Source organism: Homarus americanus, unplaced genomic scaffold, assembly GCF_018991925.1.
Source record: "Homarus americanus isolate GMGI-L3 unplaced genomic scaffold, GMGI_Hamer_2.0 scaffold18703, whole genome shotgun sequence".
In the NCBI taxonomy this organism is placed as follows: Eukaryota; Metazoa; Arthropoda; class Malacostraca; order Decapoda; family Nephropidae; genus Homarus; species Homarus americanus.
In genome coordinates, this window is record NW_024749779.1 from 9,032,762 (window position 1) to 9,049,358 (window position 16,597).

Below are 16,597 nucleotides of genomic sequence, written 5' to 3' on the forward strand. Positions count from 1 at the left end.
TCTAGTGAGGTAGACCACATAGAGGTCTTAAAGCAACTCAGAATTTTATCAGAGAAGTAAGTCTTAAGTGGTGAAGTGAATGACGGATGAAACTGTGTGATTGGGGAGAGGTGCTTGGTGAAAGTGTGTAATTTAGAGAAATTACCTTCTTGTAGAGAAGGGTTGATGGTGAAGAAAGCTGTTGATGAAGTAATTTTTTTGGTAAAGGGTTTCTTGAAGTAACTATATATCAAAATAAGTGACGAGGTGAAATATTTTTTGGAGTAACTGTCTTGGTGAAGTTTTTCAAGATTTAACTCTCTTGGTAAGTAACTGTTTGATGAACTCGATATCTTTTGGTGAAGTAAGTGTTTGGTGAAGAAACCTTAGTAGGGAAAAGTAACTGCCCTACTTTGAAACATTGATGGAGAAATTTAGGATATATTTGCAGTCCCCCCCATACACACACAAATGTTACTTATATATTATTTGTCAATCAAGTGTACCTTCCACAATTATGTAACTATATCTTCAGCCTTTTGGCTGACATAGTTCAATGTTATTGTTATTATTAATTATTATTATTACACACACCTACGGAAGAATGTCATTAAAGGCCACTTCCTGCCACCTTCTTCAGGAGGTGGAGTTCGCTCTTGGCCCCTTCACTGTCACGCCCCAGAGAGAGTCAGTGAGCGATTTCACAGTGGCTCTCCAGTACGACAATAAAGCCATATTGATGGTTCGACCTGGCTTGCAGAGTGACGTCTCGGGGTTCCCTGCAGAGGTGAGAATCCTGTAGGTCTCGGTGTCAAATCACAATATGTGTATATATATGTATACAATCAACACCAACCGCCTGGAACCCACGGCCCACAAGCCTATGACTGTGACCGGGGAACGCTAACCGCTGGACCACCAGGATACTAAAAGCAGCCCTAGACTTTGTTATATTTCACACAAGCCTGTTCAACGAGCTTATGGCGCCGTGAACCCTAATGGGGACCACCCGTATCAGTGGTGGTCAGAGTAACGTTTTACCAAATCCTGCTTCGAAACACGAGGATCCATATATACTTCATTAGCCCAATAAAGCACGCGTTCCCCGGTCACAGTCATAGGCTTGTGGGCCGTAGGTTCGAATCCAGGCGGGTTGAGGTGTTGATTGTATGTAGAAGTCCGCTTTATTGGGCTAATGAAATATATATGGATCCTCGTGTTTCGAAGCGGATTTGGTAAAACGTTACTTGACCACCTCGGATACGGGTGGTCCCATTGAGGTTCACGGCGCCATAAGCTCGTTGAACAGGCTGTGTAAATATACAAAGTTCAGGACTGCTTTAGTATCCTGGTGGTCCAGCGTTACGTTCGGTCACACTCATAGGCTTGTCGTGGGTCTGAATCTCTGGGTTGAGGTGTTGATTGTATGTAGAAGTCCGCGTGCTTTATTGGGCTAATGAAATATATATATATATAATATATATATATATATATATATAACCTGACAGGACTCGAAACCCACGATCTTATGTGTGTGACCAGGGAACTCCACTCTGTATCACTAGGACACTAAAAGGTCCTAGACTTTGTTATATTTTCACACAAAGCCTGTTCATCGAGATTATGGCGCGAGAACTCAATAGGGGACTACCCGTGCCTCGTAAGTGATCAGAGTAACGTCTTACCAAATCCGGCTTCGAAACACGATGTTCCTATTGGAGGTTCACGGCGGCATAATCTCGATGAACAGGCTTTGTGTGAAATATAACAAACTCTAGGATTGCTCTTAGTGTCCTAGTGGTCTAGAGGTAACGTTCCCTGGTCACACACAGAAGATCGTGGGTTCGAGTCCTGGCGGGGTGAGGTTGTTGATTATATGTAGAAGTCCGAGCGCTTTATGGGCTAATGAAATATATATATATATACATATATATATATATATATATATATATATAAATATATATATGCTTGTTTAGTTATGTATTTTCCTATCAATCTGTCTATCTATTTATCTTTATTTTTCAAGTTTTTATGTAATGTTGCCCTACTGAATGCCTTATTAAAATGATTTTTTTAGTGTATGGCAAATTCGTGGCTCCAATATTCCTTAGAAGGGAAGACACCAGTTGTTACAATGATAGCACACTGCACAGTATGAGGGGATAATAAAAATTATAAAGAAAATTAACATTTAGTATAATTCGCATATAATATATCCTTAACATAATCGAAAACATAAAACTAAACTGAACGAAAGTACATATATATAAATATAAAGTACACGTGAGTGTGTCTTAAGGTACGTCCACAAGCGCGAACATTATATTTGTCGCCAACATGTGATTAACAAGAGGAAACACCGATCTAGTGCACGCGGCCACACCCTACCCGAGTCAGAACCCTGTACCTCATTTCGTCTTGTCGATCACCTGTTGGCAACAAAATGTACGCACGTGTAGACGCACCTTTAGGTGGTTATTTGTACTTTCGTAGATGTTTATGTATACTTGTGGCTGAGGGTCTGATGAACGAGACAGTAGGGCGGATAGGCGGGAAGTAAGATATGAAACACACACACACACATACGACGGTCAGCTGGGGTTAGTATTGGAATGTAGAGCCCACCTTGATCCCTTGCAGTCTTGTACCCACTGTCAGTGCTGGTCTCTGACTACCTCCTCCCACTATCCAGTCTCTGTCGCCTCCTTACAACCACGTGGCCATACAGGCAATCCCTCACATGTTGCTGACAAAGAACCGTGGAGTTAATTTGTCTGAATGAAACAAAACTTGCTACAGTCCTCAGTACAAAACATTGATAAGGACCCGAATAATTACATCAGGATATAGTTAATTATGTGAACTTTACATAAGTTAGGATTTAATCCTAATACTATCTGTTTTCCGATAGATATATCTACATATCTGCCCGTCTCTTTTTGAGTACCAACTATGCAACTTGCTGACTATCTATATCTATTTGTGTACCTGCCTCTCCTATCTATCTATATCTATCTATCTATGACTACCAGGTATGGGTGTTGGTCCTGATGAGTGTGTTGTGCGTGGGCGTGGTGATGGTGCTGATGACGAGGGCTGAAGGGAAGGTCTTCGACATCACCACCAAGAACCTCGCCTCTAAAGTGTCCATGTGGGCAATTAAGACCTTAACGCAAGAGAGTAAGTATACCAGGTGAAATCTCTCTCTCTCTCTCTCTCTCTCTCTCTCTCTCTCTCTCTCTCTCTCGCTACTGATTATTGTTTCCTTCGTATCCATACAAGAAATCCTTCAATAATCAGTCTTTTTTAGGAACAGATAACTGAATAAAAAGTGCATGTCCTTTAAGACTTTAATTATTAAGAAGCCAGGAACATGTAGAACAGAACTTATCAACAATAACATTTATTTACTTGCTGAGACTCCAGTAATGTTTCTGACTTGTAAGAGAAGACAAGCTTCCTCCATCCTCCCACAGGTTCTGAGTGGCTGCCCAAGAAGGACGGAGGCCGCCTTATAGTAACCACGTGGCTCCTGGCCTCCTTAGTGTTCATGTCCTCCTATAGCGGCATCCTGACGGCCATGTTGACCCTCCCGCGGGTCACCATCCCTATAGACTCCCTGGCTGACCTGGTTGCACAGTCTGACCTGCCCTGGCGTCTCGAGCAGGGGTCGATGATTCATAAGTTTCTCCTGGTAAATATATAGAAATGCAGCTGGTATAACATGCTATACTAAAGAGGTTTTTGAAATGATGACTTAGAAAATATTAATACCAAGTTATATTTGCCCAGAAGCCAGCTTTTATTGTACAACCTATGATGAGGATTAATTATTGTATGTTTAAATCTGAGTAATCCTTGGTGACCCAAAAACCGAAATTACTTTTGTTCGTGGAATAATCGCGTAATTCCATTGGCCTGTACGTTTAAAACACTAGTAATACATCTTAATCAAACAAGCTAACACTCGTATTAAACACGTCACCGAGACACAACTTACAACTTCAGAATCCCAACTTGACCACCTGCAGGAGTCTGGAGACCCTGTAAGGCAGAAGGCTGTGAGGGGGACGTCCGGCACCTTCCCTGACTGTTGGTCGGCCCGTCAGGCCATCGCCAGCGGGGAGTTTGCTGCCATCTGTGACGAGACCACCATGAAAAAGGCCATGTCCTGGGACTTTAGGTGGTATATTTTGTATGTTGTAACACCAATCTTCCCTTATTGGTAATCCTGTCATGCACTGTACAGTACATGTGTTTGATCTTAATAGGAAAAACACCAAATGAGTCCCTTAAATACTGTCATGTAAATGAAAAATTAAAATTAAGTTAAACATGTAAGGTCTAATGATTCCTGTAATTTATATTGTCTTGGTCCTTCCTACAGTCAAGGTGTCAAATATTATTTTTAAATATTGGTCTTCGCCACAGCTCACAAGTTGGCCTACATAGTAAAAAAAAAAAATATATATATATATTTATAATATATATATATATATATATATATATATATATATATATATATATATATATATATATATATATATATATATATATATATATATATATATATATATATATATATATATTCCTAAATATCCAGATAAAATAGTGGGGATGTAATTTGTTTCTCTTTACTAGTAGTTTATCAACTTGTCGTAAATAACCAACTGGTTCATAAATATGTTTTGGTTTACTCCTAAACGTTTTAAACCCGAATATTTAATTGGTTTAGGCATAAATTGCTTAATGAACATTTCACTTTTCTCTGCCTATGACCCTGTAACCTTCTCTATGTCAAATGAAAAAAAATCTGGTATTTATTAAGAGCTTTCTTTTGGTGTTTACAGCACAAGTGGGAAATGTCACTTGTACATAGGACGTGAGAAGGTCTTTACAAGCTCAATGTTCGCCATGGCCTTCAGAACCAACTCGTCCCTTCTTCCCAAAGCTAATACGATGTGAGTCTATAAAGAAGATGACATTAACTACGGTCGTTATAAAAAGTTGAGAATCTTACATGAGAAATATTAAATAAATGCTATGTTAAAAAAATGGATTATTTATTTGTTTTTTTACTCTAATATCTATATAATTTGGAGTTCTGTTTTTCATCTATATTTATCATGGATATAGTGTTTGTGTACTGTAGATACTCTCTCTCTCTCTCTCTCTCTCTCTCTCTCTCTCGTCACAGTATCTATAAGGTGAAGGAGGCAGGACTACTGGCCAAGTGGCTAAGGTCGGAGATCACCAACACTTCACAGTGCCTCCGTCCTCCCTCCTCCGATCGCCGGGACGGAATCACCGCTCTTAACCTAGACGCCCTGTTGGGGCCCCTCTTCGTCCTCTCTGGGGGTATGTTAAAATCTATAAGTGGGATGTGGAATATTTCTAAATGGTATGTTGAGAATCTTTATGTGGTATATTGGGTATTTTGAAGAAGTGTGTTGATTGTTAAATGGTATGCGACGAATCTTTAAGTGGTGTGCTAAAAATATTTATGTCGTATGTACAGTATGTTCAGTTTCTTTCAGTTGTATACTGAGAATCTTTAGTGGTATGGTGAGGAAATTTTTAAATGGGACGTTGAGAATCTTTAAATAAGATTAATCATACTCGTTAACGCCTTTGAGAGGTGAAAGTAATATTGCATACGTGTGTGTGTGTGTGTGTGTGTGTGTGTGTGTGTGTGTAATAATAAAAAATAATATTAAACGGTTTATTAATAGAGTTGCAGCCGGTGGCTGAAAATATACAAACTTACATGTGATTTAGACATAATAATATACGTTCAATACATTTACAGGGCTGTACAGTACATAAATCAGGAGCTGTTTATTATTTTAACAATAGATGGGATGGTTCTATTCTTATATCTATCAGCGGGGTTCTTATGGGCTGAATTTTGTTGTAGTAGAGGACTGCACGAGGTGGGCGGGGGACTGCCGGTGGTAGTAGGTGGCGATGGCGAGGATGGTGCAGTAGTCCACTGCCAAACCCTGCTAATGCGTGGTGGTGGAGGTCACTGAGGGGTGGCATTTCCAGGGTGGAGAGATCGTTGTTGTTGCCAGAGTAATCTGCATCGAGCATGATTCTGCAGGCCCTCTTCTGTACCTTCTCTAGCTGACGTTGTTGGGTAGAGTTGAAAGAAGACGACCAGGCTGGTGACGCATACGTTAATTTAGGGAGAATAAATGCGTTGTAGATAGTCCTCAGCTCTGGCTTCGGTGCCCCAAATGACCTGAGTCGTCGTAGCATGTAGAGTCGGTACGAGGCTGCTTTGATAGTGTTGTTTACATGGGCCTTCCAGTCCAGTTTGTGGTCTATAGTTACACCTAGGAGTTTGGCAGACTGCACTAACTGGAAAGGATGGGCACCCACTGTAACTGCTGGAGCTTGCACTGGAGTGGTGGTAGTACTGAAGTTCATGACTACGGTTTTGGTGTGATTAGTGGTGACCTTTTTCTCCATAGTCCATGCCTGTAGCCTGTCCAGGGTGCCGTGTAGCGATGAGTAGTCCGGTGAGGTGAGGTGTTATCCACCGTAACCCACAAAGTGCAGTCATCCACGTATTTCCACCTGTGAGGAGTGTCCAATAGAGCGTCGTTGATCAGGTGCCTGTGTGTGTGTGTGTGTGTGTGTGTGTGTGTGTGTAAGGTGGTGTAATGCGTCTTGTGTGGCAGCAGAGCGTTAGTGTTATGGTGCAAGCACTGCTTGCTTCCTCTCGCTTTCAGCTCCACATCTGGTTAGCCCTCGTGGCGAACAGGGAAGGAACTTGCATAAGTTTTCCCTGCCTGTACACAGGCTCTTCAACATGAAGACTCCCCCCTATGCCTCCTAGTGGCAACACACTGTAACTGGGTGCCTCGTGGGCCAAGGCTAAATCAACAGGGGATCTCGGAGCAGCAATGGGTCCCAGAGGGATGACGCATAGACCCACTGGCATGTAGACACGCCCTGGCGCCTATCAACCACTGCCCACTGCATTGTGGATTAGCCTTGGCTATGGGAATAAACCCAGAACGAAGAATCTTGGTTGGAGCTCCGCATCTTGCAGACGTGCTTACAGAGCACCAACAAGACCCCAACGGCGGAATAGGCGAAAGACGTGACCAACATGGAAACCGGGAGTCACTAGTCACAACTCTGCACATGGGCGGCATAGATAAGACCGTCGTTTATGCACTGGGATCTAGACAGCAGTGCAATCCGTTTCTGTGTGTGCAACTTAACAACCCATTCGAGGAGCCACTCTGCCTATCCCACTTGGGGAGGGGGCTAGAAAAGGTGCCCTAAACATAGCCTGCCTAAAGAACCAACCTGAATTGGCAACCGCACCCGGTAAGGTCATCCTTATGCGGTCGAAAACACAATCCAAATCACAGATCAAATCAAAAAGAAACTATACAACCTCTTATGGTCTCTGCATGGAATGTGAGGACCATTCTCGATACTGGCAAAAATGAGTGTCCTAAAAGAAAAACCGCCCTTGTGGCAATTGAGCTGGCTAGGTATAGCATCGACATTGCAGCCATAAGTAAGTCCCGGCTCCCAGGCGAGGGTCGACTCACAGAACGGGGGTCTGGTTATACCTTCTGGAAGGGTAAACTTGCTGCGGAGAGAAACCGCATATATGAAGCTGGGTTTGCCATCCGCCTTTGCATCCTACATAGGCTAATTGAAATGCCTGTTAGGATCATTGAGCGCCTCATGATGTTCCGAGTCCCACTGAATCATTCACGTCCTGCCTTCTTCATCAGTGCATACTGGATGCAGAGGAGGCCTTTTTTGCCAAATTTGCCAGAGTGCTAGCCTCTATCCCCAGAGAAGATAAGGTTAAGCTCTTAGGTGACTGCAAAGCCAAAGTTGGCTGGGAATCATAGGGAGAAATGGGCTAGGCAAGTATAATCTCAACAGCCTACTCCTCCTCAGCATGTGTGCTGCAAACAACCTCACTATCACCAGACAAGTTCAGGGGTTCGTGGCAACAACCACTATCCAAACACTGGCATTTCATTGACTACATCAGTGTCAGAGAAAGAGATCGCCGAGATGTCCTCATCACCCGAGCCATGCGTGGCTCAGACCACTGCGAGACTCAACAGTACCAGTTATCTTAATTCTGTCGGTTGTAGCACTTGTGAGTACGTTACCCCCTACTATTATAACTTTCTTTGGCTTTCCTTTTTCCACCTTAGTGACCCTGAGTTTTTGCTGTTCCTTGATCAGTACCAATATTTCTACAAAGACGATGCTAGTGTCGTTCCCTTAGACTTAGATGTACTGGACCGTATGTGTTATACCCCTTTCACCCATGGTGTCGACACAATAATCCCTCATATTGACCCTATGCTTTTCTACAAAACTCACCGGGTTACACCAAGCCCAATTGCAACTATTACTTTCCTGACTCTCCTGAGTTTAGTTCTAGTTATTCCCCTTAATTAGTCATAACATCAGCAGTATTCCCCTTCACTTAGATACCTTTTTCGATCAGTGTATATCTTCTGTTGCCCCAAATTTGATGTATTTGGGTTCTGCGAGACCAAACTTACTAACGATATAAAACATTTGTATAACATTCCTAATTATAATATACACTGTGTCAACACGTCACGACACAGTGGTAGTGTCGCCCTATATGTTGATAATAAATATAACACTTCTGTAAGAGACGATTTAAAAGTTCAGGAGGAGTTCATGGAGAGTGTTTTCACTGAATTACGTAACGACACAGAAACCCCCACAGAAACCGAGTATTAGACCTTGCTATCTGTCATTCAAAGCTCTTATTCAACACTATAACCAAACCCACTAGAGTAGCTGTCACCAATACCACTGTGGACTAACAACACTCATAACAATCTTGCAAGGGGAATTATGTATAACAATATCTCAGATCACTTTCCAGTTTTTGTCATGTACAAATCAGTCACAAGATCTAAAAGGTCTAATACAAAGACTACTGCGCCGACAACATGCTCCTTTTTTAAAACAACTTACTGACTATTAAGTGGGATCTTGTCTATGCCTCCGACAACCCTAATGTAAGCTGCTGTAACTTCTCTTGCATCTTCAATGCATTCTTTGATAAATGCTTCCCTCTCAAGAATAAGTCAGTGAAAACTGTATCCAACCCCAAACCCTATATTACAAGTGAAATAAAGGCAATCATAAAAGAAAAACACAAACTCCAAAGGAATTTTGCAAAAAGACCATATCTTTCGGTGATGCTTACCGAAATATCAGAAATAGAGTAATAGGGTGTGTCATACGGAGGCGAATTTTTTTTTTTTTTACTTTGAAAAATCGGCCCATGGTATTAATGATGTAGTTCTATGTGCAGAATCATGTGATATCTTCAGATTAGAAAAGTTTTTTATTTTTTGCTAGGTAAATTTTAACTTGAAATCTTATGAAAATTCAGTATTCCCACCCTTTTACCAACACCACTAAATAGCTTATTTAAAGTAAAGTAAATGTATCAGGTTAATTTATTAGGATGAAAATGATCCAGAATAGTGAAACGAATGATCTTGACACATTTATTAAATTTAATATTCCTTTAGAAAACAAAATCATCAAATACAAAAACCGGTTTTACTACTACGACCCGGTGTTGCTGCACACCATAGAGAACATGTCTTTCTTGCTTCTGTTTCTACTCATCACCTCCCTGCTGACCACCTGAGCTCGGATGTAGCCTTCCCTCCTCTCCTGGCTGTACACATGACTGCTGGCCTCGCTCACTTGCTGTACACAACGCTCTATACTCTGGGTGTGCGAGGGCCAGGCAGGGACATGCATGGGGTTGTCCAGGAAAGCTCTGACTTGAACATTGGTGAGGCTGCAGGTAAGAGGGGGCTCACTGCCAGCCTGGATGTTATCCAGATCTATGAGATCAGTGAGGGTCTTGGCACCTAGATTGACTTCAGGAGTCTTCCTGACCCTGAAGGAATCGTCACCAACTGATTCGTCATGCCCAGATCCTCTTAAGTCTCATATCCAAGATCTTTTTGACTGTACCACTCTTCTCTCCTCCTCATCCTTGCTGCAGAGCATTGTCTGCGAACTTTCTTCGGATGAGCATACCGAATCTCCTCACAGTCTGCTCCACAATCTGAACAACCTTCCTTGGCTGGCTCCTCCAGGAGCTCAAGCTGGAAGAGAACACATACCTCAGACCTTCGGGAGAACGATGACTTGACAGTGTTGAACCAATTTGGCAAATGGAGACACTCACGATGAATTGGACAATAAGTCTCAGGTTGTGAAGCTGTTTCCCTTTCAGTTTATGATGAGCGACCCAAATTCTGCAGAACCTGAGAGCCGTTGTGAGCCACCTAGAATGTGAGACTGGACCTATCTGCAGGTAAGCAAGTCTATCAGGCATGACTCCAGTTTTGATGGCACTGCAAATCATGTAACCATAGTACTGGTCAGTACTCAGGTCGTCAATGACAGTATGTGCAAGCTCAACGAGTGGAGGGCCAACTGTGATTTTTTCAAAGCTCGGATTTATTTCTAACTCAGTGGCAGAGTCCAGCATCTTGCCAAGAGGACCAGACCATCTGTTGTTTGAAAGAGTCTTGCCATCCAGCTCCTGGATCAGATGTCTGAGTGGCAACTCGTTGGTGTGGAGGTCACAAACAATCCAGACCAGCTTCCTCCCAATCTTCCGCTCTATCCACTGTATGACCCCCCCCTTGCCACCCTGTGTTCGTGTTGATGCTGTCCCCTCCAATGGCCTGCAGAGTCTGGTCTACGTTCCTCTCTCTGAGCCAGTTCACAATGTTATCTGCCACTATCTCAGCTGGTTTCCTGATGTCATCTTTCTCTGGAGTGAAATGCCACAAATACTTCCCTCCTGGTTCACTGCAGCAGGAGTAGTGTTCCTCCTTCACCATGGCAGGGAACAACTTGTCAGAATCTCCAACTTTCATGAACACTTTAGTGTCATCCCTTCTCCCATCAGAGAACAAACAATTTATTCCATTTTCTCTTATCCCCTTATCAAACTCCTCTTCTAGGTTACTGACAAGTTTCTCCTGAGCTCTCCTTACTTTGTTATGATCTATCACCAGGTGAACATCATCAGGTGTTATCAAACCACCGTCAATCCAGGCAGCTGTTGCTATCTCTGCAGTTTCTCTGAGACCAGTGTGGTGTCGAATGCTGGCCAGAGCTATGCTCGGGATATCTTTCCTTATTCGAATCTTATGCCTGGAAGGTTTGGGATCATTATTTTCTGGGTTAGGGACAAAGTCACCATTCTCCTGGTCAGCAATCGGATCAGCCATGGGGAAGTCTTTAAACTCTGAATCAGCTTGACTCCAATCATCGGCCTTTTTTACCTCACCCTGGGCCTTCTCAAGTCTCTTTTCCTCGGCAACTCTTCTCCTCTTCTGTCTCTCTGTGGCAGCCTCCTGTCTCTTGAACTCCGGAATATCTTGGCTAGAAATCATGAGAGCCCCTATACTGCCAGTCTTCTCTCTCTGTGCTTTGACAAATGCCAGTTCGATCACAGGAATCTTCAGTTCACGCTTGCAAATACAGGAGATGTGGGCCTCGGATTTACAGTCACGATCGCATCCAAACTCAGGACAGAGAACAATTGGGCACTTGCAAGTAATTATGTCAAATAACTGGTCCAGTTGCTTGGCAAAGCTGTCCTTAACTGCAAGTTTTCCTCTCCCAAGAGAGATATCTCTTGCCTTTTCCCAACTGGCTAGCAGTCTCTCACTAATCTTCTTCTGACCTGTTATGACTGGAGGCTTGAACTGAGCGTTAGCCAGAGTGTACTGTGCCAAGACAGCTTTGGTCATATCACTGGCAATGTCTTTGTTTGTGTAAGTTCTTTGGTTATTTTCACTGATTTGCCTGATTAAAACACCGTATCTCAAAGCATCTCTCAATGTAGGCAACTCCGACTTCAGGAGCTCTCTCCCAGACCCAAGATAGTGACTGAGATGGCTGGATTTTTGGTTCCTCGTCCTGACACAAGCAGCCATCGCAAATATTATCAACTTATAAATGCATCAGAATCTGAAACAGAAAAAATATTGTTAGTTGGGTTGTTAAAGAATGAAGTCAGAAAGCAATGTTCACTATTTAATTGTAATGCACTAATGCAGCTGTACGTTAGATTTTCGATAAATTTCACGCTAAAATTTACCTAGCAAAAGGTTGCAAAATATTGAAACTGAAATTATTTTCTGTTTATATACACTAAAATCTACCAAAAAAGTGATGGGCCATTAGTTTTAGCTGATCTTCCCTCCTATGACACACCCTAATAGAGTAACTCAAGCAGTTAGAAATGCCAGGTGTAGCTATTATACAAATAAGCTTCACTCAACATCAAGCAACAGTAAAAATCCTGGAATATCATAAATTCTATTCAGAACAGGAACACCCAACCTTCGGCCCCTACTCATCTTTTATGATAAAAGATTCAATTGTAAAGGAATCCCCTCCTCATTACCAACCACTTCAATGACTATTTTATCAATGTTGGCAAAAATCTTGCAGAGAGCATCCCTAATCACCATGAGGAATTTAGACCCTACCAAAACTGACAGCAAAATTAACTATTCTTATTCCCTGTCACAGTAGGTGAGTTATTGACCATCATAAAAATTTTCAAAGATGCAGCAGCAGGCGACGACAATATACCAATGAGCGCCATTAAGAAAGTAGCCAACCTATTAGTGCCTGTTCTTCCGCATATTTGAAACTCCTTCTTCACTAGTGATATTTTTCCGGATAAACTGAAAGCTGCTAAAGTTCACCCAGCATATAAAAAATCTGGGGACAAAGGTTTTTTCAAGAATTACCTCCCCTTATCAGTCCTCCCAGCCTTAAGTAAGATACTGTACAAGTTAGCATGTAGTAGATTAAATTCCTTCTGCAGTGTCAATAACATCCTTACAGACTTTCAGTTTGGATTTAGAGCTAGAAGGTCAACTGAGAGTGCCCTGCGATCCTTTATTAATGCCATCTTAAACTCCTTTAATGATAGTCAATTTACAGTCGGATTATTCCTGGACCTGTCTAAAACCTTTGATAATGTCGATTATACCATCCTCCGTTCAAAGAGTGAACATACGGCGTTAGGGGCTTATCCCTCAAGTGGTTTACCTCATATCTGTCTAATAGGAAGCAGTATGTCTGCCGTAATAGTCATCAATCTGACTCTTCACCAATTTTGTTTGGTGTCCCTCAAGGCTCCATTCTCGGTCCTCGGCTCATCGACGAGGTGACATCCTTAATAACTCATATAATTTTATCATAGCTGGATGATCGTCATACTCGATTCCGAGTGACGGCAAAGTAGTAGTAGTGTGTGTGTGTGCGTTCGTACAAGTTTGTCTTTACTTCCAGGGATGACACTTGGCCTGTTCGTCTTCCTCTGTGAACATGGACGTTATTGTATGGTCAGCAGGTCCACCCAGTAGCCACCAGAACGCTTGCACGGCCTCGCCCCCTCCCCACCACAAATACCACGTCGCTACACCCACACGCGTACCACAAACACCATACCAACCAGACTACCACCATCGCTACGCCCATACACCTACGAAAAACAGTAACTACCACTAAACCAGCCAGCTAACGTACAACCAACGCTACGTCCACACACCTGATATAGCTGAACTTCCATCAAGATTTCAAAACCCGGTATTAGATCACTACTCAACTATAAAACTACGATGCGATTCACTTCAAAACTATAATACATATATTAAGGTTCCCAAAACTACGATACAATTTACTATAAAACTATAATAAATGTATTATGGGTGCTATAATACTATACCATTCCCCATTAATCTACAATACATGTATTAAAATCCGAGCCTGTATACAGTATAGGGATATCAGAATACTGCAACATTAATCCAATCTCTACAAACTGTTCCTGTACGATACCATTATCCGCACAAACAAGTTACAATAATATAACTATGGTACCGTTGAATACGAAACTACAATAGTTGAAATAATAATTCCATAGCGACTATTCTCCTGCAAAATTACGAATGCTGTACTTTATGACACGATACCTACCCATAAAGAATGACAACAATTACGCCAGAACTTAAAATTTTTCTATAAAATAAACCACAATTAGCTGTACCATGTTCACAAAAATCGAAATACAATAGCCGTATCAAAGGTCTATATTTTGAAATAATTTATCTGTAAAAACACACACTATAGCTTTCTTTAATTACACATTGTCAGATATCACTTCTCACAATATCATAATAACTGTATCGTTTCTCAACAGTAATAAAATAGATAAATAAACCAATCCCACAACTTGGTATAACTCCTTTTCAAAACTACAATATATGATTTATACATCGATAAATTGATAGTTTCATTGTAAAAAAAATACAATACAAACAATCCACAATCGCCTATCACTGTTTATGATAATTACAATAAATACATCAAATGCCTATAAAGATGACGATATATATATATATATATATATATATATATATATATATATATATATATATATATATATATATATATATATATATATATATATATATATATATATATATATATATATATACATATATATAATTCAATATCTATATATCCGAAGAAATTACGATAACCCAAAATAGTCAGTAAAACCTGTGTCTAACCTTACAATAGCTGTAAACTAAATTCCAGAACCATATTATTGAGAAAAACTACGATACTTATACAACTAAAATTAGCTAGAAGATACAATAACTCTCTGAAAATATCATAATCTAATAGATTATTAAAAAAATAGAATTGTGATATAATTACAGTAAAGACGAGGAAAGTCGAAACCTTTATACTTTCTATTAATTCTTTCACTTCTTGTCTCTACTTTCTTTCATTCTTTGTTTTATTATTTCTTAATCTTTCATCATGAACGCAAAATGTATCTCACAGTTTTACAGAATTTGCAATGATATATTTTTTTCTATTGTTACACGACTATTGAGATATCTTCAAATATTATTATCAGAGGAAAGTATATATTTCTGTGATATTTTTTTTTTACGTAAAGGAAGTGACTGCTAGCTACTACTACTACATTTTTTATGGCCTCCAACCTCCCCTTATTACCATACCTTCTCTTCACATAATATTAGCTAACTATCCTAATACAAAATCATCTAGCCTAGCTGAGTTAGTTAAGCCACATATCTACAGTATGCAGCATTCGGTGACTGTTGCCTCATAGTCCATGTCAGCGACTGTTGTTGGTCTAGGCACTATACCTCAACAAGGCCACGACGTACTACTGGGTAACTACTGGGTGGACGAGTGGAACAAGCTTAGCAACTTTGTAGTAAGTGCTGGAACTCTGGACAGTTTCAAAAGGAGGCTAGATAGATTCATGGATGATAGAGAGTGGTAGTAACTCTCGACAGGAGCTGCCATGCACAGGTCAACCGGCCTATTGCAGACTCCTTATTTTCTTATGTTCTTATGTAGTACTACTACTACGACTGCTTTTGGGGGGGGGGGCTTCCAACCTCCCCCAATAGCCACAACTTCGCCACCATTTTATTACCTTAAAATTAAATATCCTACCACATAAGTAGCTACCCAAGCTGTGTTCAGTTAACTGAGCCTCAGATCTATGCTGCATTCAGTGATTGTTGCCTCATAGTCAATATCTGCAGCTGTTGTCAGCTTTGGGGCCGAAGCTCTCGTTCCCCTGAGGCAGAGCAAAGCCGACCGAAGGAGAGAAAAGGCCAGTCGACATCTCATCCAGGCTGTAACATAACTTCTGGGCTGCTGCTTCTGTTGGGAGATCACATCCGCGAGTCTGGTGTAGAAATATCTTGCACTTGGTCCCATCCCACCAGAGGTTGTGAACACTGGAGGAGTGAAGCTGCCTTGATCAACGTTCTGAATTCTCTCCCCGTATGCCCTTATATTACTACTACTGCTAGAGGTAGTAGTAGTAGTAGTAGTAACAGTAGTGGTAAATGATGACGCCAGGGCAGCTGCTGGGAACTTGCAAGTATGTGCTGGCCACCAGGCAGGGAGGCTGCCATTCACGCCATGAGAAAGATATTTGAGCAGCGTGATTGTGAGGCAGTACTTCTGGTCGACGCTTCCAACGCATTCAACATAATCAACAGCAAGGCTACACTGCACAACATCATGATCAAGTGTCCAAGCTTCGCAATGTATATTGAAAACACCTACAGGAACCAATCAGACCTCTTTATAACAAGCTTCAAGGCCCTAAGAGGAGATACCACCATACCAACTGAGGGAACAACGCAGAGGGACCCCATCGCCATGGCAATGTACGCACTAGGTTGTCTGTGCTCCAATAGTCCAATATACATTATTATATGAAACAAGCGAGGTCAAGCAAGTGGCGTATGCTGATGACCTAACAGGAGCAGGAAAAGTGGAGGACATCAAAAAGTGGTGGGACCTGGTAACATCACGAGATCCACAAATAGGGTACCATCCAAACGCCAGCAAGTCCTTCCTCACTGTGAAGCCAGAACACTATGAACGGGCAATGGAGGTGTTCGGTGGAAACGAGGTAAAAATAACAAAGAACGGCCAACGACATCTTAGTGAGGTAATT

General features: G+C 41.4%; 2 protein-coding genes across 2 annotated transcripts in view; both read left to right on the top strand.

The window, feature by feature from the left end:
* Positions 1–781, top strand: part of LOC121853853 (probable glutamate receptor) — a 42,826-nt gene extending 42,045 nt beyond the window's left edge. The window contains exon 5 of the mRNA XM_042348230.1: positions 620–781. Within this exon, the coding sequence (XP_042204164.1) occupies positions 620–781 (162 nt within the window). The remainder of the gene's footprint in view (positions 1–619) is intronic.
* A 2,234-nt stretch (positions 782–3,015) lies between these two features.
* On the top strand, positions 3,016–14,454 carry LOC121853894. Its single transcript, XM_042348276.1, has 6 exons — positions 3,016–3,159; positions 3,456–3,673; positions 4,011–4,162; positions 4,830–4,940; positions 5,177–5,337; positions 13,366–14,454. Exons 1-6 carry the CDS (start codon positions 3,030–3,032, stop codon positions 13,437–13,439), a joined length of 846 nt encoding a protein of 281 aa, XP_042204210.1. The 5' UTR covers positions 3,016–3,029; the 3' UTR covers positions 13,440–14,454.
* The last annotated feature ends 2,143 nt before the right edge of the window (positions 14,455–16,597 follow it).

Bases quoted from the DNA above. Each gene is read 5' to 3' on its own strand.
- LOC121853894 (XM_042348276.1), top strand. From the start codon at position 3,030: ATGAGTGTGTTGTGCGTGGGCGTGGTGATGGTGCTGATGACGAGGGCT. The intron at 3,674-4,010 runs GTAAATATATAG...GACCACCTGCAG, and splicing joins TGATTCATAAGTTTCTCCTG to GAGTCTGGAGACCCTGTAAG. The intron at 4,163-4,829 runs GTGGTATATTTT...TGGTGTTTACAG, and splicing joins GCCATGTCCTGGGACTTTAG to CACAAGTGGGAAATGTCACT.